The sequence below is a fragment of the Alligator mississippiensis genome, chromosome 4 (assembly GCF_030867095.1).
Source record: "Alligator mississippiensis isolate rAllMis1 chromosome 4, rAllMis1, whole genome shotgun sequence".
NCBI lineage: Eukaryota > Metazoa > Chordata > Crocodylia > Alligatoridae > Alligator > Alligator mississippiensis.
This window is the reverse complement of record NC_081827.1, coordinates 29,613,327-29,640,965: the sequence shown is the minus strand read 5'-3', so window position 1 is coordinate 29,640,965 and position 27,639 is coordinate 29,613,327. Positions and strand designations below refer to the sequence as shown.

General features: G+C 45.9%; 1 protein-coding gene across 1 annotated transcript; it reads right to left on the bottom strand.

The window, feature by feature from the left end:
- Positions 1-12: 12 nt before the first annotated feature.
- LOC132249808 (sucrase-isomaltase, intestinal-like) lies at positions 13-20,419 on the bottom strand. The gene is made up of 6 exons (XM_059725479.1): positions 20,367-20,419; positions 17,658-17,788; positions 14,947-15,035; positions 13,497-13,546; positions 5,176-5,334; positions 13-253 (listed from the first exon to the last, which is right to left on the bottom strand). The coding sequence occupies exons 3-6, from the start codon at positions 14,975-14,977 to the stop codon at positions 185-187; spliced, it is 309 nt and encodes a 102-aa protein (XP_059581462.1). The 5' UTR covers positions 14,978-15,035; positions 17,658-17,788; positions 20,367-20,419; the 3' UTR covers positions 13-184.
- Positions 20,420-27,639: the final 7,220 nt, after the last annotated feature.

The following is a 27,639-nucleotide window of genomic DNA, read 5'->3' as shown; positions in this document are numbered from 1 at the left end:
GTGATTCCCATGGACATGATCATAACATTTCTTTATTTGAAGAACTGTTGCATTAAAAATATGAACTGATTATTTATATATTGTAATACACATTCATATGCAGGAGAAAACTAAGACATCAAGGACGTGACAACATCAAAATCAAAATTTGGGAACCAGTGATGTTAAATCACTTATCTGTTTACTAAATGTTGTATTGAAGTATAATGTTCAGGTCTTGACTAAGCGGTGCAGAAATCTGTAAAGTGAGTTTCTGTAGAAATAAGCACACAAAATTAATCAATAGCTACTAAATTAATATTAAAGATAAGTTTCAACTGTTAGCAAGACAACAAGTTTGAGTTTAGACCACAGAAACTTTAATGTAAGCCTTTAGGCAACACCTTACCTGCTTAATGCCAAATTGGGCCTAATTCTCTGACAAGGTCCCTAGATTCATCAGCGCTTCTACAAAATTGTTTAACAGCTTCAGATAAATTAATAAGATTAATTAAATAGGAAATTATAGATACGATCAGCAGAGGTCCCATTGTTAATTCAATACTAATACTTCATGTATGCTGTGTTTTTCCTTATATTCCTTTCCTAGTATGTGACAAATTCTCATCTTTAGCTTTCAGAATCAACAACCTATTAAGATGCATGGGGGCAGCTCACCCCTTTTAGCTGTTTTTTTCATGCATTCTTCAAACATAGGTAGACAGTGCTGCATTAATTTACATGTGGGTCTAATTTTCAAGATTCTCACTGCAACTATGGGAGCTAGAAGTTTTCAGTTTTGTTTTTTAAATGAGAGATACAATCTTATAGCACAGTTTTTCAGGAAGGCGTGAATTTTGAGGCAAGTCCTGGAGCCTCAGAATAACTGCCTTTTGAGCATTTCAACATCTATAATATTTCTGTATGGTAAACCAACAATACTGGCTAGATATGCCAACTAGTCTTTATTTACATAAAGATATGACAGCATATGTACCAGCATATGTTGTACCAACAAGTATACTTAATACACAAGAAAACATGTAAAACATGTTTAATCAGTCAGCAAGGGCAGATCTATTTTAGCACCAGACCAATAAAAAGCCATCTTGCATTATTCCAAAAGGCTCATTTCTGCCCCCTTTTCAAATACAGAGATGGGTCCAATATAAATTAACATCTACAGCTACTATCACAGGCCCATTATGTGAGATTCCTGAGATAAAAGGATTAATCATCAAGTTCTGTAAGACAAAACCTGTAAGAGTGTAACTGAGAGAATGCAAAATTTTATCTTCAGACAAATCCTCCCACCACCAGGCAACAGGCTATTTTAGAATTAGGCCACTCTTGGTCCCTTCTGTTGAAGCTGTGCCATGTTGCATAACGTATTTAACAAATCATAATGCCAGAGAGAAAGCATACAAGAGAACACAATTCCTTAGCTCTGTGATTAGGACACTAAGCAGGGAGAGGGGAGTCCTAAGCTCCAGCCCCTGTCTCAATGACTGCTTCTGTATTTTACATTAAACTGTCATGGGTAAAATGTAGAAACAATCCTTGGAGCAGGGACAAGAACCCAGGATTCGTTCTGCCCAGACAAGTTCCCAGCCAAAGAGTGATACAGCTATGCTCACTGTTGCTTGCTTTTTTTTTTTTTGAACCAATGAATCTTCAATTTGCCATGCAAAGTAGCACAGCATCAAGAGGAAGAAATTACAGCCACTCCAAAACAGCATATAAACCTAGTGGATAAGCCATAGGTCAGGTGGGAGCTGTGGTTTTGAACACATGCAGCCAGAGGAGGGGACTAAACTCCCATATCCTGGATAAGGCCTAGAGTCATTATCACCTCCTTTAAAAGAAAGCCTTCACTCTCCTTTGTTTCTGAAAGAAGCGGCATAGATGCCTGACTTCAGGAGATGGCTCCAGGTTGTGAATCTCAAATAGTGGGAGGCTCTTCCCATTACGGTGGAATAAGACACCTATACCCCAGAAAAAGGTATGATTAATGATATACCCCTGTCCTCCACATTTGCCCATTGACTAATGAGGTAGGTCTCCGCTCAGTGTGTTGGTTCTATGGATTCTTCTACAGGGACTGGGCACCTAACAGTTAATTACTGCTGAGGCACTTCAGTCCTTTTGTGAATCCAGTGCCTTAGGCATTTTCTAGAGCAGCTCTGGCCAACCTGCTACATGAGTGCTTTAAACAGCATGGGCAGCCTCTCTGCATGGCACCCAACATATCAGAGAAAAGACAGGGCAGCAGATCAGGGAGGGGACAGGCAGCACAGCAGCCGATTGCCTGCTCTGCTTCCTGCCCTATCAGGCAGGGAACACAGGGCAGAAAGCAGATGAGGAGATTTGGCAGGAAGTACAGAGTAGGAAGCAGAAAGCAAAGCAGCAGATCAAGAATTGAGTTAGCACTTGGGGAGGGTGTGGTGTTAATCTGTGGTATACTTGCCAAAAACTGCTCTAAAAAAAAAAAAATGGTGCTCATAATATTACGATAAATTGAACATACCACTAGGACTTTCAGAAAGCAATGGCTGCCAAGGTTAGATGGGATCTATGGGTATCTTTAAATTATTGACTAATTAAGGCTTTGCTACCATACAAGACTAAATGGTTACTCCTTGTATTCTTTCTTTTCTCAGTAGTTGTTCAGGAGCAGAGATGTGAGCTGGTGTCACAGGATGGGATCCTCAGGGATGGCCGTGTTACCCCTAGGGCCCCTCAACTGTGCCAGTATGGCCCGCTGGGCACCTTCTATTCTCCCCACCACGTCTTGCTATAATTGTAATGAGTAGGGAGGCTGCTTTTAAGCCTACTTGGGCATGGTCCTGGTGGACTTCCCTGAACCCCATGGGTCCCAGACCCCTTGTGGGTCCCATTTCAAAATAGATGTCCCAGGGCACCCCAGCCTTATGCGTGGCTCCAACCAGCCCTTTACCACACCCCAAGCCTCACAGATGGTATTGACATTGTCCAATCTAGGCCTTGCTGTGATTTGTCCCCCTTGTCCTCTCTGGGCTCACCACAGCCCTGTCTCTGCGCCCCTCATGCCACGCCCTCACTGGCGTCGGGGTCTGTGCACCCCCAAAATGCCACTCCCTCGCTGGCACCAGGGTCCCCACACTGCAGTGGGCCCCCAATGAGGCCTCCTCCTTCCCCAAATAGCCTCACCCAAACCACCAGCTGTATACAACAGCAAACAAAACATAAGCCCCTGGGCTATAACATAATACAAAAGATCAGGGCGTGCTCTGACCCTTTAAGAGAATCAGATTTCATCCCCGGCACTAAGTGTCTACTAGGCAAGGGTACCTGTGGAGCTCATGGAGCCCCCTTAGCCCTAGGTGCAGCATATCAAGCAATTGCAGCATCACTGGGCACTTCCTCCCTGGAGGCTCCTTCCCCTCTGGCTGCTAGCAGGGAACTGCCTTCCTGGCCTCAGCCCTGGGGCTTGTATATGAGCCGGGCCCTGCCCCTTCCGGTCAGCTGACCGTTGGCAGGTGTGGGCCAACTAACTTGTTCTGGCTGCCCTGGTAACCAGCAGCTGGGGCTCCCAACTGACTCCTAGGGCTCTCTCCCTAGCAGTTCCAGCCCTTAAACGGAGCAGGACACCCAAGTGCCCTGCAACAGCTGGATGGATGTGTTCTGATTTATTCTTGTGTGTAAATCAAAATATAAAAGTAATTTTGTGACCAGCTTTTCACATCTTTGTTGTTGATCATTTTATGTTTTCACCTGTTTGCATGCTGCTATCATATGGGTTTTCTTGGTTGCTTCCTTCTAAGTAAATCTCTGTGGAGTTTTTGTCCTTTTCCTATTATGCTTGTATTGCTTTCAGCTTGCTAAGAAGCAGTTCTGCTGTTAAAAATTACTTCCTTGGAGGTGATTTCGATTACAGTTATTTATGATGTTTCCTTCTAAAAGTGAGTTTTCCATGTTTCTTAAGGCAGAATTTATTCTTTAAAATTTTCTTTTTTTTCCAACACCTTTCTTCAGTAAGAAAAGCTTTAGAAATAATTGCATGTAATGAGTATTGACTTTGATTCTGTATGAACTCACATTAGCAAACCAAGTAAATAGCATAACAAAGCAAAAATGATAGCCACTGCTTGTTCCTCTGGCTCTCTGTCTTAAATCAAATATTAACAAGACCTTAAAGACACTTCTTAATCTTATCCTCACTAACACAGAGGGCTGTCTACAAGCAGAACTGTGGGAAAGAGTTGTGTACCACGCTCCCCACACAGAGTGCAAAGCCTAACTCTGTGGGGTGTTTTGTGCTGGAGCATCAGGGTGAGAAGAGCTATGATAATACTGATTCTCCTGTTGTTCCCCATATCAGCAACAAGGGGAAACAACAGAGGCTGCTTCAGCTATTAGGAAAGCCCTTATCTGTGATTTGCAAACTAACGGATGATTCCTTCTTCTTCTACTATATAGGCTCTTTTAGACCTGTAACCCCAGTTAGAGACCTGAGACACATGAATGGGACCACATTAGTTTACCAGACTAGTATACTGAAGTTGTAGCTATTGCTATAACTGATACATAAGTCCCTTGATGAAACACAAACAGATTTTGAACAACTACAAATCTTTCTTGTGAAGAAATGGAAGCATTCACTAAAATGAACTATATCCATTTTTATTGGATATTCTGTGCACTCATTTTTCATAAAATATCTGTCATGTGCCTACTCAAGAAATTCTTTTTAGTTGTTGCTAAATAATACCCTGGCAGGTTTTCCCAGGTTGTTGACCAAACAGTAAAACAAAAGAGTAGCAGCTAATATTTCACCCTAAAGAATCATTTGTTATTTTATCACCACTTTATAAATATGAAAGCATTAACTTGTATAAGCAGCAGACATCAAGTAAGTGAGAGGTGTCATGTGTCTAAGAAGAAAATATACATTTTCCTGGAACATAGTTTCATAGTCATTAGGGGCTGGAAGGGACCTGAAGCCAGGAAGTCTTCCATTCTTATGATTGTGACTTTTTCTTCTTCCAATTTTATCCTCAGACACTGCTATATCAAAAATCTGATTTTCAGTCACATTTAGAAAGATTCAGGGCATGAACTGAAAATTATTAGCATTATCATTGACTCTCCTCTTTAAGTTTGGGTCAAATATGTCTATACATAAGATTTTTAATAATTCTTCAGAAAAACACTTACCCCATTAGCCTGATACTGTAAGTTCTCATTACTGATGACTTTTCCATTGAGAACAACAGTGTTAGGTCTTGAGGCCACACCAAGAATCTGAAGCTTGTTGTAAGTCAAAGAATCAACTGCCCGGTAGCCATTTTTAACAATTGTTGTCCTCAGTTGGCCCTATAATAATTCAGAAGTCACAATTTTAGATTTGTAGAGACTCTTTGGGAAATATTCAGTGAATATTTATACTACTATTTGCCAAGCAGAAAGCTTTATATAGATATTAAAACATCAAAAGGAATAAAGATAGAAAAGACTTTATAACAGGCATAGTAAACCCCTTAATTTTCATACAGGATAGGATTTTGCACATTGTTAAAACCCAGCAAAGCAAGAAACAAAATGAATATTTACAACAAATGCTTAGAATCTTCTTGACCTTCTAATGCACAGTCCAAAAAATTGCACCTCCTGCCATGTCACACTTGCATGGCAAGAGGCATGACTGTGGAATCATGCATTAGATCCCATTGCGTCTTATTGCCAGCGCAGGGGGAGCCCGGTTCTGGGTTCTGCCCCCCATCACCAGCAAGAAGCAAACTCTGGCAGCCGGGAGCCACCTCAACTGACTCCCAGGGCTATGAGATCACAGCTGTGTCCCATGGCTGCCAGGACCCTCTTAGTCCTGGCACTGGGAGGTTTGCTGCCAGGACACAGCACCTGCAGGGTGTGGGGCTCTGGGTCCCAGAAGCTGTGGGGCATGCCTGAGTTGCACAGTCGGCAGCTGCTAGGGCTGAGAGTCCCCTCAATTGTGGGACTCCCAGCCCTGGCTAGGCAAGGTGCACTCCTGAGGCTGGGAGCCCAGTCAGCTGACAGGGCTCCCAGCTGCAGGGGAGACCTTGCTTCATGTGCAAATTAAAGCTGGATAGCAACCAGCTACAAAGTTAGTACACATTTTCAAGGTCTAACTTTGTAGCTCGCTGGACCTTTTTATGGTGTGATAGCTACTTTGCATGTGTAGGTGGTTTCAGTTAATTGCACAATTAATCATCTAATTGTGCAATACCTGCACCATGTAGAGGGGGCCATATGTAGATAAATTAAAATAAGTGGAATAAATGCTATAGAAGTTGAAGCAGCTATGTACACTTGTCAACAGTGATTCCTCATGGTCAAGGATGATCAGTCCTACAAGTCAAGTAAAGGGTTGTAGATGAGTCCCTTGATGGCTAAAAAGGCCAATCCCAGAGCTGCAGACCCTCTGGCATATGTCACAGGTGGTGGTTAAAGGGAGGGTCAGACCACAGATTTCTCCGTCTTGTTTTCTTTTCTTCCATTTCTGTCATTTTTCTGCCTCCAAGGCAAGATGATTTTTCTCACCGTAAGATGTGCCTTCTCTCACAAGGCACTGCCATGTATCCCTGTCCTGGGATAGTTTTTTCCAGTTTATGGTGTCAATGCCACACTTCTTAAGTTCACCTTGAGGGTGCCCTTGAAGCATTTCCTCTAGCCTCCTCCTGTCTTTTGTCCTTGGCTGAGTTGGAAGTATAACAGTTGTTTTAGTATATATACACATCAGACAAGAAGCACACAATGCCCTGTCCACTGCAACTGATATTGAATAATCAATGCTTCCATACCGGTGGAGTTAGTGTCAGCCACAATCCTTCCATTTTATGCTAAGGATCTTCCAAAGGCAGCACTGGTGATAGTGTTACAGGCTTTTCAGGTGGTCCTTGTAGGTCACCCTAGGTTCACAGCCATAGAGAAGAGCTGGAATTACCACAGCCTTATATAGTAGGAGTTTTGTTTGAGTCCTGATGTTGTAGGCGGTACATAGGTGTGTATGACAGTTTCAAAGGCCATTTTCAAAGGGCCTATGGCTAAGCGGCAATAACAGGCCTGAAGCCTGTCCTGGAGTGACATACCATAATGTGAGCATTTGCAGATGCTGTGGCTGGCTTGATCCGCAGAAAAAACAAAACTGTCCATCTGTCTAATTGTACACAATCAATAAGAAGGCAGCCTTGTTAGCCAGGGTTAGAACAGCAATTTACCATTGGAAGAAAGGAGATAAGAGGACTTCCCTATTGCCCTGTTACTTCCTCAAATATCTAAGTTTTAACTAATTTGCACTTCCTTGGCCCATAAGAAGTCTAATTTAATCTAGTCCTGGAAGTTTTAGTGAAACAAAGAGCACACACCAACTGCGGATGCTTCCTCAGCCTGACGAAGGGTATTTAAACCCAAAAGCTTGCTAAGAAGAATTTTTCCAAGTAATTGAGTTGGTTTAATAAAATATAACAGATTTACCCAAAGAACCTTGTCTGCCAGTGAAACAAAGGGCATGTGTAGACAAAATGGGGGGCTCTATATTGAAGTGGTGGGTTTAAAAAAATACCATTTCAATTTAGGGATGATTAAACCCCTGTGTCGTGCACACACCCTGCTAACTTACCTGCCTCTCCGGCAGAGAGGGGAGGGTGAGCTGTTGGCAGGCAGACCAGTCCCTGGCTGCGGGGGAGGGTGGGGGAGTTTTAGTTCGCTGTGCCCCAAGTCATTTAAGGTGCATTACACCACCGAATTTCCTACAACTGGAATTAATGCACTATATGCTGCCGAGGCATGCAAACACTGACACCATTAAAGTGGTGCAAAAGCATTTAGACCGCTTTAAAGTGTTGTGCACATACACCTCTCATTTTGTCTACACATGGCCAATGACATTTAAATAAAACCCATCAGATCATTTATTAGAATATTAACATTATGTTTAGCAGCCATGTATAAATAATGGGTATTGGCTTGTGGGGGCTGCTCCTCCTCTGAAAAGTTCCTGAACCAATGGAAGACAGCAACATTCCTGGCCAGATGGCCACTGATCCTGCGAGACTCCTAGACCTGGTGGATAGTGAGACTTGCTTAATAGCTTGTTTGCTTTACTTATCATTTACCTCTATTGTGTTGATTCGCAATAGCTTTTTGCTATTGAATGGATGTGTCATGCTTGGTCTTTAGGTAGTTGCACCTGCTTACATGCAATTCAGGCAAATAGTCATGATCACTGAACACACAATGATTCAGTCTTCTGAAGACAGAGCTAGCACATCAGATCCTGTACTGAATCTCTTTGTTGATGTTGGCCTTCTTCGAGAGATGGCTCCCAAGGTATGCAAAGTGTTCAACATTCTCCATCTCCTGTCCAGCAATGAGGATCTTTGCCCCGGGAGGTGGGGAGCTTGGAGCAGGCTGGTGAAGCAATTTTGTTTTTCTGATGTTAAGAGTCAGTCCCAGGTATGAGCCATAGTACTGTAGAGGCAGTTATGGGCCATAGTAGGTCCTCCTCAGTAAATGCAACAACAGCACAACCATCAGCATACAGAAGTTCCACAATTGAGGCTGAAGTAACTCTGGTTTTAGCACAGAGGAAGGAGAGATTGAAAAAGTTACCATCCATCCTGTACTGGATGCCAATGCCATGTGGCAGACAATCATGGATTAGTATCTTGGTGACGCAAGAAAGATAGAAAACAAAATCAGTGTGATCATGCAGCCCTGCTTGATGCCAGTTTGAATGGCAAAGGGCCCCATAGCGGAGTCCCAGGCATATTGAGGCAAGTCGGGTCTCTGCCACTGGCAGCAGGTGGAGGGAGGCACAGTGAGTCAAGCACCTGCTGTCAGATATATGGGGCAAGTCAGATCTCTGTTGCTAGCAGTCCTGAAAAGACTTTAGTGATTGGGATTGTCTGTCCCAACCAACAGGTTGGGACAGACAATCAGCTCACATTTTCAGCGCACTTAACATATCCTAAGCATAACATGAGACATAGCCCTTCTTATTTTTGAAAATAGATATACCAAGAAAGTTTCTGAACCAGCGGTTCTCAACCGTTTTAGACTCAAGGCACCCTTCCTTAGACTTGAAGAACCCTCATATAATACCAGCTCATAGTTTTCCAGCTTTTTTTGAGGGAAACAATAGATCAATTTTGCTGTTGCAAAAAACTCAGAAAGACCACAGCAGGTCTGTTAACACTGTAGATTTGTATTTGAAATATCTGGGCTTATCTTGTGAATCATGTTTGCACACCTAACACTGCTACCATTGTGTGGCACCCTGTGATATGCTTAAGTGAATCACAGGGCACCCCAAGATACCACGGCACCCTGATTGAGAACCATTGCAATAAACCAATCATATTAGATCACCAGATACAGTAATTTCCCACACAAGTAATGAAGAGGGATCACTACATTAGTTATATGATCAAAGCTCCTAACGGTGCAAATCTACTCTGCCTTCCACCCAAGCTCTTAAAGACATAAAGATTAATTGCTCTGCTTAGGAAATGATTAATTGCTTTGCAATGATCACTTCTTTAAGTATGATAAAAATGTTAGCACATTTAGCATAAATTAGCTTACATTATTTTAATAGGAGGGGATAAAAGCAGAAACTAGAACAAAATACTTAGAACTTAAAGCTTTTGCAATTTAAAATTAAAATATAAATTGTAGGGTCTCCCACTAAAGTCCTTACTTAGGCAAAATTCCAATTTGCTGGATCAAGCCCTGTATGTGTCAGTAAATATTTTGAAAGCAGAAATAAAGTATGTTTTTTTAAGTGTTCTCTTATCATTTCATTTTAAAGTGTTGCCCTATAATTATAATGAAATTAAATTATGGAGTAGTTCCATAAGTAGGTAGGAATGTGCAGCATACGCTGAGAATTTCATGTGCTGAGAATGTCGCACAAGTTTCATACATTTGTAATTCGCTATCTGAGATTTGAATGTTTTACACTTCAGCATACTGATAATGAAAATTTTGACATCAGAGGTTACTGGAATGCAGGTAGGTATTTCAGACAAAGATTTACAGGGAGAAATAAAACATAAGCAATGAGAAATGGAAGCACTACTGAATCAGCAATCAAATTTGCACAGATCAGAATTTAATATAAATCTGGTTACAGTCCCTTCTCTAGTCTGCCCAAAGTGATTTTCTATATACAGAAACGTAAAGTAATCTCTCTTCCTATTTTACAACTAAAATGCCATTTTTCTTACAGCAACAAGATAAAAACTGCAATTGTTCTCACAGCATTCAGAAGAAAAAAATAAATAATGAACTTTAAATACTGAACATGTAATATATTCGAAAATATCTGATATCACTCTATACACAAACACACAAAAACATCTATCAACCCATTCTAATCATATCATGCACGGAAGGCATTAATTCCAGGAACGGCATCAGAATATAAATTACTGACGTTTCATTCCTCTAAATAACTACCACTGATGGCAAACTTTTAGGGAATGTATAATGTAAAAACCGTGCCAGAACATTGGTTCAAGTACAGGTTATTCCTTTCCCCCTATCTTCTGAATTATTCAAATCGTCCTCAATAAACTGGTATATTTTCAAAATTTCCTCCTACAGATTGGAATTACAGATAAAAAACAAGCGTGTTTCACTTGCTGACGTTAAGTCATCAGGTTTTTTCACATGAATGTCCTTATTTCTATCATATAATGTATAAGCTTCTAGTTTTTGTAAACTTGTTTTTATAGTATTTTTCTCAACTAAAACCTAGATTTATTCTACCTGTTCTTTTTTTAAACTACAGTGACATTCATTCTGTGCTTCTAGAGCCATATCTGGTAGGGCTGTGCAAAATTTCACCAGCATTTTCTTTTTAACGCTGTTTCAACTGGTTTCAAGCTCAAAACAGTGAAATCAAAATGAAACAGAGAGCTTTGAAACAGCCTCGAAACGAAATGAGGCAAGTCGAAACGTTTCAAAATTTTCAAAACATTTCAAGTTTCAAAGCTCAAGCTGGACTTCCCTACAGGGAAACAGAAACTAAAGTAAGGAGAGGGAAGGGGAAGAGGAGGGAGGCAGGGGAGGACTGCTCTCATTATTGACTGCATAGCTGGCCAGTGACTGTCATCCTTCCCTGAGGTCTCTCCAATCCCAGTGCTCTGGGGGAGGACTGGAAAAACTGCATAAAAGGCAGCATTGTTTGAACTGCCCTGCTTTCTGCCTTGGTGTCAGTTGAGTGAGGGCACCTCTTAACACACACACACACACACACACAAAATGTCACCTACCCATGTCATGAGTTTTGCCTGTCAGGAGCCAGAGGTGCAGGGCCCAGAACCCCAAACCCCTGCACCTATCTCCTTGACAGCTGGCAGGCTTGCTGGCCTCAGCAGGGGCTAGCAGGCCTGCAGCTTTCACCTTGCTGCACCTTAACACACACAGTGTCACCCATGTCACGAGTTTTGCTTGTCAGCAGCTTGAGGTGCAGTTTCCCCCAAACCCCTGTACCTATCTCCTTGAAATCTGGCAGGTTTTGGTGCCTCAGCAGGGGCTAGCATGCCTGTAGTTTCAATCCTGCTGTGGCTCAACACATACACGACATGAGTTTTGCTTTCAAGAATTTGAGCTGCAGTTTCCCTGAAACCCCTAAACCTATCTCCCTGAAGCTTGGCAGGCTTTGTGCCCTCAGAAGGGGCTACTATTCCTGCAAGTTTCATCTGAATCAGCCCAGAAATGACAAAGTTATAGGCTGTTTTGAGCTTCCCCATTATAGCCTATGGGAGAAACGTTGAAACAGCATTGAAGCAGCAAAACTGCTTCAATGAAATAAAATGGAACAGTGGTTTCAAATCAAAATGAAATTCAAAATGAAACGCTGTTCTGTCGAAAAACAAGTCGGTACGGAACGGTGCCATTTTGCACAGCTCTGATACGTGGTATCCGAACTGCACAGCCAGCCGAGCTGCAAAGGGAAGGTCCTACCCAGCTTGAGGGCTTTAAGAGGAGCTACAGGCCGCCCTGGGGTGAGCACCCAAAAATGGAGGTACCACCAAATGGTGAAGCTCAAGGGCACCCTTTGGTGTTGCCTTTCAGGGTGGACAGGGAAAAGGTGATTTTGGTTTTGACTGCTCTAATTTTTTTAAATTTTACAATGTGTTTTTGTTGGGGGGAAGGGGATAATGAATGGGTTTGCATAATAGCCACAGCCCCTCCGAGAGAGGGAGATATTGGCTTGGGAGGAACAATAAGGCATAAGACTCCATGTAGCGTGAGTCAGGAGAGTGGGAATGGGTAGAGATAGGAGGGAATGTGGGGAGGAGATTTTTGTTTCCTTTTGCAGAGATACTGAAAGCAGGTTGGAAATCAAGGTTAAGTTGGACTAGGAGAAGACACTCCTTAATCAGAAGTAGGGGGCAGATTGCTTTTGAACATCTGTTTCTAGAGTTTGCTTTGTTGGACCTTATTATTTTAATATTTCATTCTGCTTCTATCTTTTTGGCTTTTATTGTTAAGCCCCCCCCCCCGAGTTTTTGTTTGAGAAGGGCAGCATATAACTCCACAGAAATAATTAAATCTGAACCACACTTTAGGTCTGAGGCATTCTCAGGCATCTATAGGAATATGAATCACAGGAGTAATTTCCAAAAGTATATCAGACAGCACAGGGAGTACTCTAAACAGAGGGCAACATGGAACTCACTGAATTTCCTACCACAAAGTGCATGGGAAGAAGGTTAAGAAGACACTGGAGTTTCTGCATGCAAGTAACAGAAAATGGTTCTCTCATTCCCAGTAGCTACGACTGAGAAAAAGGGAGAGAACTGAAGAAAGTTACCAGTGTTAGCGCTAGGGGTCTGCCAAATCTTGGGGGGATTTACCAATTTTTGAGGACTGATCATGGCATAAAATTCTCATTCTGTGGTCATTTTATGGTAGCCTCACCTCTCAGTGCTGACTGGCAGAGAGGCCCTGCCTCAGCACTTATTGGTGGAGAGGTCCTGGGTAGGAGGAGAGATGAGGGAGTGGTCACCATCTTGATTGCTGACTGCCCTTCATGCATCCCTGCCCCTTGGCACTGATTTGCAAAGAGGTCCCAACAGGGGAGGGGACATGGGGGGGGCAGCAGCCATCTTGTCTGCTGCCTTTTGTGCCACCCTGCCAGCTGGCAACTTCCCCTCCCAGCAGCAAGGACTTCTGGCTCCCACGGGGGAGCTAGCATTTTATTTTTATTATCTTTTTTGTTGTTGATTTTGCAGATAATCCCAGATTTTGTGGTTTCCGTGAAATCTGCAAAACCACAAACGAAGTAGGTCCCTGGTCATAGCATGGGTTACAACATGTCATGGTCATGACAGAAATACTGCAAAATAATATCATACTTTAATTATTCTGTAGCTCTCTAACTTTGTTATCAAAGAAGCTCACCAGCTTTAAAGGCTGAACACCAGAGGTATAAGAGACATAAATAAAATAGTAACAGTTGTACCAAAATACTAGTTACTACTTACTTCACTGAATGTATATTTGGCCAAGAAATAGTTTTCATTTTCAATAGAGTCTGTCAAAACATAAAAGAATGAAAGGTTAAGATAGTTAGCAAGAAATATATGCAGTTGAATTTAGTATTAGCCAGCAAATAAGATCAAACTTAGACAACTTTTGAACTGTTCTTTCATAGGGCTGGAGAGAAGCTCAGAAGGCCATCTAGTCCAGCTCCATGCTCAAGGCAGGAGCATCCCTGACTAAACCATCCCAGCCAATTCTCTGTCAAACCCAGGGGTGGGCAATTATTTGGGCCCGTGGGCCACACAGGGAGTTTTGCTGAGCTGTCACGAGCTGGATCAGCTTAGCAACAACTCACCAAAACTGTCTATGCAGGATGGGGCTGCAGGTGGATGGGGAGCAATGTTCAGGAGTGGGACAGGAGGGCAAGGCCAGGATCACAGGGTGGGTGCAACAGGTGGTAACAGCATGGGGCCGAGGTGTTGGCTTCACAGGTTGGGGCATGCAGGGAATGGATCATGGCTGTGCCCTGGGACCTGGACTCATGCTGTCACCACCCCCGGACGCAGCTCCCCACCTGCCTGTGGTCCCATGCTGTCCATCTGCCCATGCAGGTCCTGGCTGGTCTCCATGAAGACTCTGGGATCATGGGACAGTGATGGTACAGGGCTGGGGCAGACCTGTGCTGTCAATGCCCCAAGATCCTAGAGTCTCCTCAGCCCTGCCTCCCAATCTCGCACCTGGGTACCACTCCACGCTGGCTCATGGCCTCATCTCTGCCACCCGGCTGACTGCCATGCCCACACAGGTCCTGCCTCCAGCAGTGGATGTGGGACAGATGGGCTGGGGTGCCTGGGGAACAGGGCTGGGTCCAGCAGTGGCAGCTGGAAGGAATCACAGCTGCTGCCACTGGGGCTGCCATGAAACGGAGTCCAGCCTCAAAGCCACTCCAGCCCTCCTGTGCTTCCAGTAGCCATATGCACCACAGCCCAGGCTACCCCTCACACTTGAGCAGGGTGAGACCAAGGGACCCACTGTGGGCCAGGCAAAGTCCCTCAGTGGCCCAGATCTGGCCCATGGGCTGTATTTTGCCCAGCCTTGGTCTAACCTGCTCTTGAAAATTTCCATATGTTCAAGTCTTTCAAGTGTTGCCTACTCCTTTGGAGTTGTTTTCCAGCAATCTAAGGTCATTTTATAGGCGCTTGAAAGTAAAATACTGATTTTATACCTGATGCAATTATTTCTGATCTTACATGAGTGTTACACTAATACAATGCTACCAACTTCAGTGAAACCAGCCATGATTTACACCTGTGTGGAATTAGACTTGGGCTCTATGTTCCTGTCGCGCCAATATAAATCAGGAGTAATTCCACCAGTCAGTGAAGCTGTACTGGTGAGACATCTGGTGACTGCAGAATCTCTGACTGCTTTACAGAGGTAGGCCAGACTTACCAATAGAATCACCATCATCCCAGAAGAGCATCCCAGAAGCTTTCCCTTCTTCATTCAGAGCAATTATAAGTCCAAATGGGTTCAGACGGCTGTTGAGAAATATCATAGAACCACATTTCTACCTCAGGGTTCACAGTGAAAATAGAAATGCTATAATTAATTACTTCTGATTGTATAACAATGAAAAGTGATTCGAATGTCTGCCTTACTAAAAAAATGGACCCTAATGAATGAATAGGATAAAGTATATTCTGTCCTCCTCCTGCTTCATAGAGGAATCTTTCCCTGGCTTTCAGGAGTGCTACTAGGGACACAAGCCCCTTCCCCCTTTGACATCATTGATAGACCAATTATCAGAAAGCCTAAGACATCAATTGGCTGGCTGATCCCAGCTTCGCAAGGTTCAAACCGCTTGCTGCACTGTGTGGTGCAGCTTATACTGTTTTCCTGTTCTGTCTGCCCCTTATCTTGGCTTTGAGCATAGTTCATAGATTCAGGGTCGGAAGGGACCTAAGTAGATCATCAAGTCCGACCCCCTGCCCTGGGCAGAAGAGAATACTGGGCTCTTATGACCCCAGCTAGGTAATTGTCAAGCCTCCTCTTAAAGACCCCCGAGGTAGGAGCCAGCACCACTTCCCTTGGAAGTTGGTTCCAATCCTAGCTGCCCTGACTGTGGAATAGTGTCTTCTAATGTCCAGCCTGAACCAACTCTCAAACAACTTATGGCCGTTATTCCTTGTTACTCTGGGAGGTGCATGGGTGAACAGAGCCTCTCCCATTCCCCACTGGTCCCCCCTGGTAAGTTTGTAGATGGCCACTGGGTCCCCCCTCAGCCTTCTCTTGTGAAGGCTGAACAGGTTCAGGTCCTGTAGCCTCTCCTCATACAGTCTGCCCTGCTGTCCCCAGATCATGCAAGGGGCCCTCCTCTGGACCCTCTCAATGCTGGCCACATCCATCCTAAAGTGCGGTGCCCAGAATTGGATGCAGTACTCCAACTGTGGCCTGACCAGTGTTGCATGGGGGGGAGGATCACCTCCTTGGACCTGCTTGTGATGCATCTGTGGATGCATGACAAGGTACGTTTGGCCTTCCTGACTGCATCCCCACACTGTCGGCCCATGTTCATCTTGGAATCGATAATGACTCCAAGATCTCTTTCTGCCACTGTGTTTTTGAGAAGGGAGTTCCCCAGCCTGTAGGTATGCTGCTGGTTCTTACTGCCCAAGTGCAGTACCCTGCACTTGTCAGTATTGAATCCCATCCTATTCTCATTTGCCCCCGCCCTGTAACCTGTCCAGGTCCAGCTGTATCCTGTCTCTTCCCTTCTAGCATGCCCACCTCACCCCAGATCTCAGTGTTGTCAGCGAATTTGAACAGGGTGCTTTTCACCCCCTCATCCAAGTCGCTAATAAAGAGATTAAATGCACCAGTGTGATCACCAGTGTGATCTGAATAAAATCACCAGTGTGATCTGAATATGTTTTGAACCCATGCAGATCAGAGTCCATATGCAGGCCCATGGACCGAGCCCTGGGGAACCCCACTGCCCACATCCCTCCAGGTCGAATATGACCCGTCCACCACCACTCTCTGGATGCGGTCCCTCAGCCAATTTGCGACCCATCTGACTGTGTAGGCATCAATGCCGCAGTTGCCTAGCTTTTTAATGAGAACAGGGTGAGAGACAGTGTCAAAGGCTTTCCTGAAGTCCAGAAAGACTACATCCACTGCAACACCTGCATCCAAGGATTTTGTGACCTGATCGTAGAAGGCAATCAGGTTGGTCTGACAGGACCTGCCCCTAATGATCCCATGCTGGTTGCCCCTGAGCATCATCCCTCCTGCCAGTCCTTCCCAGATCTAGGAGTGCTATTTCATTTTGGCTGTATGCAGATTTATTGGTGTTAGGAAGGAATTTTCCCCAACAAAAAATTGGCTGTCAGGCTTTTTCATGTTCCCCTGCGTGCTTGGCAGGTCCGACAGAGCAGCAGACATTTAAACTTTACCCTGTTCACATTTGTTGCACATGTGTGGTGGCTGGCCAGTGCAGGAGTGGACAGTGGAAGAGCTGTTTGCTTTTTCTAAATCCAGATGACAGACTAGGAGTAGGTTTTAGCAGGGTCTGGCACTGGCTGTCAAGTTGGTGGAAAGTGCATAGTTGAATTACAGACAGGGGAATCACTTATGTAGGACCACATGAACAGAAGACGACCGGGGCATGGTGTGGGTAATGGCATTTGGCTTAAATTTATGGCCCAGCAGGAGCTGACAATGAGTTGCTTCCCCTATCTATCACACCCTTTTGTAGCCATCTTGGCTCAGCCCTCACTGGACTCACTGCCTACTGACTCTCTTTTCTGCCAATGCATGGATAATTAAGAAACCTTGGTGTTACTGCTCATGACACTCATCATCCTTTCTATATCTTACTCCCAACAGTATTCATGCATATGATTGGTATAAAAGTAAATTTAAGTGGGTATTCTGGAGAGATATGATCAAATATTCTTATTTTATTTTTAAATAAAAAGTAAACTGATACAGAGTTGCTTTTTGCTAGAGAAAGCTAATACTAGCAATTAATATTTTGTTTGAAACATTTCAGCATGAGAAGAATGAAGTTATTAATACTTTCCCTGTTCTACACAATCCTTGAACAAAGAAAGGTGGCATATACTTTTCAAGTAAATACATTACAATCTGGTATTTACCTCAGAGTGGTTGTTGTGGCTGGTGTTTGCGTGGGTAGAATGTAACCTCCACGGAGAAAGAGTAGGATCTTGTCCAATGGGGCATCAACACTAACATATTTCTTATGCCAGGAAGTGGGCACTTCATCACCCTACCAAAAAAACCAATACTATTTAAAATATATTTATTTTAAATCTCAGCATTATAGGTCATCATCATACAGCTTTAAAACAGAGATGTGGGGTTAAGTTCCCATCTGTATTTACATCACTGTAAATGCAGAATAATGCCACATATTTTAGTGTTCTCCAGTTTTGCATCAATGTCAAACAGAATTCAGCCCCAAAACTTACATGTAAGAAATGCACCAATGATAAAGCGATCGTGAATAAGAGACAGTGAATCATCTTAAAATGGTGTCATTGTTCAACACAGTGTGAAAAAGCTTGTCAGGCCTCTTAGCAGAAAGCAAAAGATTCTTGTAATTTTTCTATGCATGTGGAAGACGACAGTTTTCAAGTTGGGGTAAGCGATTTTTAGACATTTAGGAAGAAAACTCTGTTAGATTTCCTTCTATTCTGAGGATAACTGGTACAAGAGTAATTCAAGGCAACTCTCTTCCTTATTTAGAAAACTAATTTAAATTCACACAGGGTGAAATCCACCCTTGAACAGAAGCTTTATGTACCATTATATCCCACCTAAACCTACAGAACCAGTACCAGGAAGGACTAATGATACATGCCCTCTTTTCTGCCCCTCTTTAAGGGGTGACTATTATATATTGTGAATATTCAGCCTTGTATTTTGACAAGCATCACACCCTGAAACAGGGGTGGACCCAGAGGAGGGGTAGTGGTGCAGTCACACACCCCTTTTGGACCATGTTGCAGCAGCTGGGGCTTTTTTTAAGTCCCCAAATAAGGTAAGAATTCCTTCCTGCCTTCTCCTTCGTGCTCAGCATCATGTCCCCTCTCTTTCTCTCCTATTCCCCCTCTCCTGTCCCTTGTTGCTGCTGTCCCTGCTGCCCCCAGCCGTTGGGTTCAGCCAAGGGCAGTGGCAGCAGCAGGCAGGTATTTCCTTTCTGCCCTGGACCCCGCTAGGGTGTTCCCTGCCAGCCTGGGAGCAGGCTCAAAGACCAGGAACCTACCACCATCACTTTTACTGCCCCGAAAACACTGCATTACACAGCAGCAGTGACAGGCAAGGGAATGGGAGAGTTGGAAGAGATGGGAGATACCGCTGAGCACAGAGCAAAAGGGAGGAGGTGCTAAGAACAGAGGCAAGATTCGTACCTGATTCAGAAAAAAGGCTGTCTGTTGCTTCTGTGGCATGGTCTGCCCTCCCCAAGGCAGGGAGGGGGAGAGGGGGGGACTGGGAGTGGGCGTGCAGCACCCCTGCAGCACTGGTCACTGCTCCCAGATACCTCTTTCCAAAATCTAGCCATATTTTGAAAAGACTAATCAGAATTGTTCAGAGCCAGAGGGCTGTGTGGCTACCAAAGATACATGAAACTGGAGTAAGAGTGAAGAATGACCCTACTTAGAAAATGGTAGCATATAAGCCATGTATAGTCGAATTTTGCTAAAGCACATTGAAGTGCAATACAAAGCATAAAACTCTGAATACACTTTACAGTTCTCCTTGGCTGAGTACCACCCCTGGGATGCCACTATTGAAAGAAACGGAAGTTTTGCCATGATTTTAATGAGTGTATAGGGAAGGGCCCCAAGGGTTGCCACAATATTCAAAAACAGTGTCTTATGCTGTGAGGGGAAAGGGATTGAGAAGTGAAATCACCAGTGTGATCTGAATATGTTTTGAACCCATGCAGATCAGAGTCCATATAAAGGGAGCAATGGCTTAGACACTGGTCATAGTAGAAGAATGCTGAAAATTATCCCTACTAAATGTGCTGCATAATTTTCTTTAAGAATAAAGACATTTATACGTCCAAGCCACTAACCCTGCTATGCTCCCCATTTCCCACCTGTCACTGCACAGGACAGTTACCTGCATCCTTAAGCTCTTGGGGTGGAATTTTCAAAAGCCAAACTCCCAGATGTCAATGTTTGGCTACTGCCTTCAATGAGAGCACAGTTGTGTCAGTTCTGAGCACTTTTGAAAATGCTGTTATTAAGGAATTAAGTGGACACTAATGTAGCAAACACTAACCCCTTTGGGGGATTCAAACATATTATTTGTGAGATCAGGAGGATGTTGCCTTCTTTATAAGACAGATTGCTCCGTACCTGTCTCAGTCAGTTCTTCTGACTTCCATAGTTCTTCATGGCAAAAATTTTGCATGCACAAAATTTTGTATTCTTGTGTGCAGTCTGTAGTCAGGTGTGCAAAGTAGGTCTGTCCTGATCTGTATGCATGAAAGCTGTGTAGCATGCTGAGCTGATGATTTACAAATGCAAGAAAAATATAGAAATCCTGACAATTGTGGAGATTTTGTGGAACTGTGGAAATTTTACAGATTGCTCTTGACAACTCAGCCCTCTGTGTTTTAGTGCTGTACATACCAAAAATAGAAAGCAAAATGCTACTGAACCGGGTAATTTTCTTGCTCAATTAGATAGCCTGGTATAGAAGGGGTTTTATATTATTTTTTTACTACAGACGCTAAGAAAAAAGACAATTGAACAGAGTCCTCAGTTATTTTTCTTGGACTGTAACATTTTACTTTATGTTAAAACTATAAGTGGAACTTTAAAAATACGTACTGTATAGTAGTCAAACCAGGATGCTTCTGGAAAGTACACATCCACTGATCTTGCTCCCTGTAATTGTCATAAAATGATTACGTATTTCGAAAACTTTTAATATGACATCATTAAATTAAGTTTATGATCTTATTTGGTGTCTGTATGGTCAATACCCCAGATCTTGGATATTAATGATAGTATCATTAGGATGGCAATGTACTTGCACTGAATAATCCTCAGGTGCCAGTCATCTGTGTATATCTTGTTTGGCTTGACTCACTCTATTTCCACTGCATGAATCCCTGGCACTGTTAGGTTAATTATTTGAACTTAGTACCTGTTCACAGGTCCTGAGATCCTGCAGACACAAACATGTTTGATTTCCATAGGACTACTAAATGTCACCATCTGCTGGATCAGAGCCATCAGGTAACAGAGGTTGGTAACAGCCTTAAACACGTTAGTAACAACACTAGAAAGGAAATGTGCCTCAGGACAGAGCATGACACCTGTTTAGACTCCCTGATTCCTTGAGGAAAGGAACAGGAAACATGTTTTGGAAGAGAAGAGCTATTAGTCTTCTATGCAATATTTTAATAATAAATAATTTATTCTAATTGTAAAAAATGGGCACAAATTCTCATGAATCTAGTGGCCTATTGCGCTCAGACACACCAGCTTCCCTGGCCAAAATAATACAAGGGAGTGATGTAGATAGCATTACATTTGGCTGCCTTTGACTCCCTAGCCCACAAGATCATCCACCTACAGCTGGGTTGGCTGGGGGTGATTTTTCATACAAGTTTAAGCAAAGCTCTAACACACCTTTGGAAGTATAGTGAGATACCTTAACCCAGGGGTGGGCAAAATACAGTCTGCGGGCTGTATCTGGCTCACCAAAGCATTTTGTACAGCTCACAGCAAGGCCCTCAGCCCAACCCAGGCCAGGCGCAGGGGCCAGCCCAAGCAGTGGTGTGTGGCCAGTCCCATTGCCCCAGCGTGGCACGGCTGCCAGACTCCATTTCTGGCAGGCCCCACAGTGGTGGCTCCTTCCAGCTGCTGCTGCCTGGGACCCCAGCCCATTTGCCCTGCACCCACCACCTCTGAAAGTGTCAGACAGAGTGGGCGGGCTGGGTCTCTATGGAGACTGGCCTGGGATTCCCACAGGTGGGGGGCACAGCTGGGCCAATGGAAGGAGGCCACAGGTGGTTAGGGAAGTGGCATCCAGAAGCGGGATGGACAGGTGGAACCAGGAATTAGGATTGGGATTGCTGGGTGATGACTGCATGGGGTTGGGGCATGCAGGGAACAGATTGCAGCTCTGCCCTGGGCCCCAGCCTTTCATTGTCATGACCTCATAATCCCAATCCCTGGCTCCATCTTTTATAGAGTCATAGAATTCATAAATGTTAGGGCTGGAAGGGACCTCAAAGATCATTAAGTCCGGCCCCCTGCCCAGGGGCAAGAAGTCATCTAGGGTCAAAGGATCCCAGCAAGATAAGCATCCAAACACTTCTTGAATGAGTCCACAGTACGTGCCTACACCACTTCTGGAGGGAGTCTATTCCAGGTCTTGGGGGCTCGAACTGTAAAGAACTTTTTTCTTATGTCCAGCCTAAAATGGTCTTGTAGGAGTTTATGACCGTTGGTCCTTGTTTTCCCTTGGGGCACTCTGGTGAACAGACATTCTCCCAGGTCCTGATGTACACCCCTTATGTACTTATAAGCAGACACCAGGTCCCCCCTGAGCCTGTGCTTTTCCAGACTGAAGAGTCCCATGGCTTTCAGCCTCTCTTCATAAGGCCTATTCTCTTGCCCTCTGATCATGCACATGGCTCTCCTCTGGACTCTCTCAAGCTTCTCAACATCCTTCTTGAATTGTGGAGCCCAGAATTGGATGCAGTACTCCAGCTGTGGCCTCACCAAGGCTGAGTGCAGCAGGAGGATGACATCCTGAGATTTACTTGAGAAGCATCTATAGATGCAAGCCAGAGTTTTGTTTGCTTTAATAGCTGCAACATCGCATTGGTTCATTGCTCATGTTCATCTTGTGGTCAATCATGACCCCTGAGTCTCTTTTAGCAGTGGTGCTAGCAAACGTAGCACTGCCAAGCCTATAGGTATGCTGTGGGTTCCCCCCCCCCCCCCCCAAGGTGGAGTACCTTACATGTATCGGTATTGAACTTCATCAGGTTTGTGTTCACCCACTTACTAACCCACTTACTAAGTTTATCCAAGTCAGCCTGGATCACTAGCCTGTCCTCAGGTGTGGACGCTATGCCCCAAAGTTTAGTGTCATCAGTGAACTTGCCCAGTGCACTTCTGACACCAATGTCCACATTGTTGATAAAGATGTTAAAGAGAACCAGTCCAAGGAGAGAGCCTTGGGGGGCACCACTGGTCACAGAGTGCCATAAGGATTTACTGCCATCAACCACTACTCTTTGGGTCCAACATTGGAGCCAATTTCCCAGCCATTGGACTGTGGTGTAGCCGAGGCCACAGTTAGCCAATTTTTCCATGATGAGGTCATGAGACACCAGATCAAAGGCTTTTTTAAAGTCCAGATATATGACGTCAATCTATTCTCCCTTGTCCAGGTGATATGTCACCTGGTCATAGAAGGAGATGAGATTGATCAGGCAAGACCTACCCGCAACAAACTCATGCTGACTGTCCCTCAGGATGTTGCCCTCAGCCAGCTTATCCAGAAAGGTCTCCTTGATAATTTTCTCAAGAATCTTACCAGGGATTGAGGTCCAACTGATTGGCCTATAATTCCCAGGATCTACTTTCTGCCTTTCTTGAAGATGGGTACCACATTGGCCTTCTTCCAGTCTTCAGGTACTTCACCCAAGTGCCATGAGTTTTCGAATATTTTTGCCAATGGTTGGGCTATGACACCTGCCAGCTCCTTGAGTACTCCAGGGTGTAATCTGTCAAGACCAGCTGACCTGAAGGTGTCCAGCCTCTCAAAGTGATCCTTTACTAGATCAACACCGATGCTGGGCATAAATACGCCCTCACCCTGGCCATCCCACATCTTGCTAGGCAGGGCGGTCCCATTGGACTGACGAAAGACTGACGTGAAATATCCATTAAGCAGGTTGGCTTTTCCTGGGTGTTGGTTATCAGCTGTCCCGTTTGGTTCAGCAGGGGTCCAATGTTACCCTTGGGTTTTTTCTGACTCCCTACATATCTGAAAAAGGACTTTTTGTTATCCTTGATATGTAAAGCCAGATGGAGCTTGGCTGCAGCCTTGGCTTTCCTGATCCACTCCCTGCAGGTATGGGCCAGTGCTGAGTACTCCTCCTTGGTGGTGATTCAAGCCTTCCGTCCTTTGTAAGTCTCTCTTTTGAGGTGTAGGAGGTCCTTAAGTTCCCTGCTAAGCCAATGGGGTTACTTTGCCCTTTTGCTACCCTTCCTCCAAGATGGGATGCCCATCCCTTGTGCTGTCAGGGTCACTCCCTTGAGGAGCAACCACTCCTCTTGGACTCCTCTTCCTGTCGAGTCGTGGTCCCTCAGGGCCTCAACAACGAACCCGCTGAGCTTGTCAAAGTCAGCTTTCCTGAAGTTGAGGACTTCTGTATTGCTGACTGACTTGCCAGCTTTGCGATGGATAGTAAAGGTGATCAGCTTGTTCTCACTATTACCCAGCTTTTCATCAATTCTTAGGTCACTAACTGTGTCATCCTTTCTGGCCAGTACCAGGTCCAGCAATGCTTTACCTCTTGTCAGCTCATAGACTTCTTGAGTCAGGTAGACCTTGTCCACGCACGTGAGGAAGCTTTGCAACCAATCAGATTTGGCGAAGTGCTCTTCCCATGAGATGTCTGGGTATTTAAAGTCTCCTATGACAACCACACACTGAAAGCATGAAGCCTCAGCCAGTTGCCTGGTGAATTCCTGGTCCAGCTCTTGCTTCTGGTTAGGAGGTCTGTAGTAGATTCCTACCATGAGGTCCCCTGTGCCACATTCCCATGTATTTTGACTCAGAGGGACTCCAGTCATCCTCCCTGGGTGCCAATGTCAATTTGCAGGGATGTGTAGCTTTCTTTGACATAGAGAGCTACACCCCCACCCCTTTTATCTGCAAATTCTCTCCTGTACAGGGTATAGCCATCTATACCTGTGGCCCAGTCATAGGTGGAGTCCCACCAGACTGTGAGGTCATAGTCATTCTTGTTTAGTAGGAGGACCAGTTCTTCCTGTTTATTCCCTAAGCTCCTGGCATTGGGGTGCAGGCAGGCAAGTATCCCATTGGGGGCCCCTGACTTCCTTACAGATCGTTCCGGGGCTAGGGTAGGGGTGGGTTCCCTTAAGTGCCTTAGCCTGCTGGATTTACAAGGGTTGCCCAGTGTGCTTGCAGTGGCAATAATCCCCCTAACCCCCGGCGGGCTTAGTTTAAGGCCCGGTCGAGCAGGTCAGCCAATCTGGCTGAGAACAGCCTCCTCCCCAGGGGAGTGAGGTGGAGGCTGTCTCTCCCCAGCAGACCACTGCCTCTCTCACCAAAGAGTAGATTGTGATCATGGAAGCTGAAGCCTTCACGATGACACCAGCACCACAGTCTTTGGTTGACTACCTCAACCCATCTCTCCCTCCTCAGCCTACAACCCACAACCAGGAGGAGCAAGGAAACACCACCTGTTCCCCCAACGTCCAGAGCCTCTCTGTCTCTCATGACATGGCTGGGATTGCTCCGAGACATGTCATTCATGCCCACATGGATAAGGAGCATAGAGTAGTGGTCAGAGGGCTGGATAATCTTTGGGATCCTCTCTGCTATGTCCCGCATGCAGGCCCCCAGGAAGCAGCAGACCTCCTGGGTTAAGGAGCTGGGGTGGCAGATTGCCCCCTCGATCCCACTCAGGAGGGAGTCTCCCATGATGACCACTCTGTGTTTCGTCTTAGGGAGAGTAGGGGTGGGTGACCTTCCCTTGCCTGCAGGAGCTGGCATCTCTGCAGGCTCTACTGGGGCTGCAAGAGGTTCATACCTGTTGCAAAGCCCCAGAGGGGAGGGGACCTTGGTGTGGCAAGCCTTGGGGCCCTTGGCCAGCTTGGGGCCCTTGACCACCTTGGTCCAACCCCCTGGCTGGACGGTATGGGAGATTCCCGAGTCCTCCCTTGCCCTGAGAGGTGACCTTGGTCTACCCTCCACCTCCAGGGAGTGAAGGGCCTGGCAGTAGGAGTCTACCTCCTGCTCACCATCCCTGATGTCACACAGTCTCTGGACTGTGGTCTGGAGCTCCTCTATCTGGCGCCCCAGAGACTCCAAAGTGGAGCAAACCTCGCAAGAGGAGGTGGCCATGCTCTCATTCCCATGAGCCTGGAAACGTGCCAGGCAGCCCCCACAGCTGAGAGCCAGAGGCTCTGTCTGCGTGGAGGCTGGAACCATGGGATCTGTCTGGGTGGAGGCCTCTGAGGTGCCAGAGGGGGAGGCCGCAGACTCCAAGGGGATCCTAAGGGTGCGACGTGCCCATCCACATCATGCTGGTGATAGCCAGTTACTGATGAAACTGCCTTCCCTGGGGATCACTGGCAGGGCCCTCCCACTCACCCTCCTGTGCAAACTCCTGCACTAAACTCGTGCACTGGGCCCAGAAGCACACCTGTTTGTGCGTCCTGTTTGTGAGGCTCCGGTTGCATGGCTCCCTGGGGGGCTGTCAAATACGAGCCGGGGTGGGGCGTGATCCTCCTCAGCTCCACTCAGCTGCCTTCCTGCAACTGGGCTACGTCCCTCTTCCTTCCCACCATGGGCCCCTGCTTACCTGCATACAGGCTGGGGCTCATCAGGGGCCCTGGGGTCCCTTGGGGGGGGTGTCCCAGGTTCAATGGGGCACAACAGGGCACAATGGGACCCATGTGTCTCATGCTGGAGCCAGGACCCAAGTGTGGCTTCTGCTGTTACCGGGCCCTTTTTAAACTGCATGCATGTGCAGAAGGGCTGGCTGGTGCCACACTGCTCTCGAGGGGCTAGGGGGATCCCTCCCCACCACCAAAGGAGGGGACAGGTAAGTGCCCCTCCCAACCTGTCTCATGCGCTGGCAGCCTGGTTGCCTGGCTCCCTGGGGGGCTGGACCAAGTAGGAGCTGGGGGGTGTGTGACCCTCCTCAGCTCCACTCAGCTGCCTCCCTGCTGGGCTATGTCCCTCCCACCATGGGCCCCTGCTTACCTGCGGGCATACCGGGGTTCATCAGGGGTCCTGGGGTCTCTTGGGGGGTCCCTGGGCTCACAGGGGCACAACAGGCTTTCACCCATGCATCTTGCACCAGAGCCGGGACCCAACAGATCCAAGGAGGTGATACTTCCCCTCTATCGGGCGCTGGTCAGACTGCAGGTGGAATACTGCATGCAATTTTGGGCGCCGCACTTTAAGAGGGATGTGGATAACCTGGAGAGGGTCCAGAGAAGGGCCACTCATATGGTTAAGGGCTTGCAGGCCAAGTCCTATGAGGAGAGACTGGGGCACCTGGACCTCTTCAGCTTCCGCAAGAGAAGGTTGAGAGGCGACCTTGTGGCTGCCTATAAGTTCATCACGGGGGCACAGAAGGGAACTGGTGAGGTTTTATTCACCAAGGTGCCCCCGGGGATTACAAGAAATGATGGCCACAAGCTAGCAGAGAGCAGATTTAGACTGGACATTAGGAAGAACTTCACAGTTCGAGTGGCCAACGTCTGGAACGGGCTCCCAAAGGAGGTGGTGCTCTCCCCTACCCTGGGGGTCTTCAAGAGGAGGTTAGATAGGCATCTAGCTGGGGTCATCTAGACCCAGCACTCTTTCCTGCCTATGCAGGGGGTCGGACTTGATGATCTATTGAGGTCCCTTCCGACCCTAGCATCTATGAATCTATGAATCTTGCTCCTAGAAACCATGTCCCTCCCACATGCAGCCCCATCCCATCCACCCGGCCGCACACCCTGCCTGTGCAGGTTCCACCTGGCATTCATAGAGACCCCAGGATTGCTGGGTGATGCCAGCATGGGGCTGGGGGTCATTGCAGGGATGTGCAGGGAGTGGATTGCAGCTCTGCCCTGGGCTCTGGCCCCATGCTGTCACTGCCCCGCAATCCAGATCCAAGCCCCATTTGCCCATCCCGTTCCCGAAGGCCACTACTCACTTGCCCACAGCCCCATCCCGCCCCTTCCCATCCACCCAGCCGAGCACAGAGATCACTTCGGGAGTTTTGGTGAAATGTTGCAGGCAGGTTGGCTGGGTGGGATGGGAAAAGGAGAGCTGACCTGGCCTGTGACAGCTCACTAAAACTTCCTAAGTGGCCCTCTGGCTAAAATA

Coding starts and splice junctions, on each gene's coding strand:
- LOC132249808 (XM_059725479.1), bottom strand. CDS start 14,977: ATGCTCTTCTGGGATGATGGTGATTCTATTG. Junction 13,547..14,946: donor GGATGATGGTGATTCTATTG/GTAAGTCTGGCC, acceptor ATGTTTTGACAG/ACTCTATTGAAAATGAAAAC. Junction 5,335..13,496: donor CCAAATATACATTCAGTGAA/GTAAGTAGTAAC, acceptor GAATTATTATAG/GGCCAACTGAGGACAACAAT.